At 32.5% G+C, this 1,553-nt stretch overlaps 1 protein-coding gene across 1 annotated transcript; it reads right to left on the bottom strand.

Moving 5' to 3' along the window:
• Positions 1-6: 6 nt before the first annotated feature.
• On the bottom strand, positions 7-1,513 carry LOC116848507. The gene is made up of 3 exons (XM_032824664.1): positions 1,095-1,513; positions 831-1,002; positions 7-751 (listed from the first exon to the last, which is right to left on the bottom strand). The coding sequence occupies exons 1-3, from the start codon at positions 1,260-1,262 to the stop codon at positions 657-659; spliced, it is 435 nt and encodes a 144-aa protein (XP_032680555.1). The 5' UTR covers positions 1,263-1,513; the 3' UTR covers positions 7-656.
• Positions 1,514-1,553: the final 40 nt, after the last annotated feature.

The raw sequence follows: 1,553 nt of genomic DNA, 5'->3' as shown, positions 1-1,553 counted from the left end.
AAATGTCATCAAGATTAAATATCACAAAGAAAGTTAACCCTTTCATAACATAACATATGGGTTACTCGTGACTCACAGATCCTCAATAAAATGTGCGTCAGTTTTAAACGGTAAGGAACAAAAGCAATGGCCGCGTTAAGAGAAGAAAACTGCTTCGTTATCGCTACGTAGCGAACGTCTACGATTGGAATATTCTTTTACATCTTTCATAGGTCTAAAAGAATACTCCAATCGTAGACGGTCGCTACGTAGCGGTAGTGGAGCGGTTATCTCTGCTGAACGTGGCCAATATACTCCACTACAAATACTCCATCACAACCGTATTGTGACCGACACACATTTTGATACATAAAGTTAAATCATACTTTCATAATATCAATACATAAACTAAAAAAAACATTTCGTTAATATTAAATATCACAGAGACAGTTAACCCTCAAACATCACACATGAGTTATTCTTGACTCACAGTTCCTCAATAAAATCGTCACTTTTAAACGGTAAGGAACAAAAACAATATATCTAGATTACAAAACCTCCATCACAGCCCTATTTTAACCTAAATAGCTTATTACATATGTGATAAAAAAAGTGACGAAAATAGTGTGGTGTTTGAGGGTTAATATGTCCATGATTAGAAAAATGTAAAATATTAATTAAACTTTTCTTTGGTTTCCGGTGTACAGCCATCTTTGCACTTTCGTTTTTACCAACTTCAGGTCACTTTTTGGATGGTTTTTCAGGACAGCACCTATAATTTTTATTTATCATATATTTTATATCTACTATTTCATTAAAACAAAAATGCTATATTATAGAATTATACTCCCAGTAAACAGCTTCCATAATTTTACTATTTGATAGTGAAATTTTGGTATCTTTAGTACCTCCCCAGCTTATTACTCTTGCCAATTTATTATTTATTAGCAGTTTTGATACCAAGTACATAGCACATTGCCAGTCATTTCCTTGACTGATTGTGCGACCCACAAAGTATTGTACCTAAATATAAAATATTTTTTATAACTCTTAGGCAGATTGGGAAACAAGACTGCGAGTATTTTCAGAAGGTTATCAACTTTAACAAAGCTTACACCTTTCATTGCCCATTTTCTTAAATTTCTTAGCAGATACATTTCTTTTTTATCATTACTCCGAAGAAACTCATTAATATTTGTAGGATTTTCCTCAAATATTTCACTACAACTTGTTAAGGCCTCATCTTCACTATGATCATCTGCAGTATCAACGCTATTGTCCATATTGTTCAAATCAATCTCATGATCATTATTATTATTATTGCCATTTGTATATGTGATGCCATATCGACCATGTATAACATCATCACTGGCTGCATCATTATCACTACTATCTGTACTTAAATGTGGAAAGTCACCAAGCGAATCACAATTATTGTTATCTGAAATTTCATGAACTTTTAAACCTAATTCAACAACTCTAATTTTATGTGTTATCTCTCGCCTAGCATGTCTTGTTCTACGTCGTTTATTCTGTAAAAATAGTGAATTAATTCAATACAATGTTGTGATGTG

Source organism: Odontomachus brunneus, unplaced genomic scaffold (assembly GCF_010583005.1).
Source record: "Odontomachus brunneus isolate Ranch 3 - 2012 unplaced genomic scaffold, Obru_v1 Obru_scaffold_096, whole genome shotgun sequence".
Lineage (NCBI taxonomy): Eukaryota > Metazoa > Arthropoda > Insecta > Hymenoptera > Formicidae > Odontomachus > Odontomachus brunneus.
The sequence above is the reverse complement of the archived record's forward strand: the minus strand, read 5'-3'. Positions and strand labels throughout refer to the sequence as shown.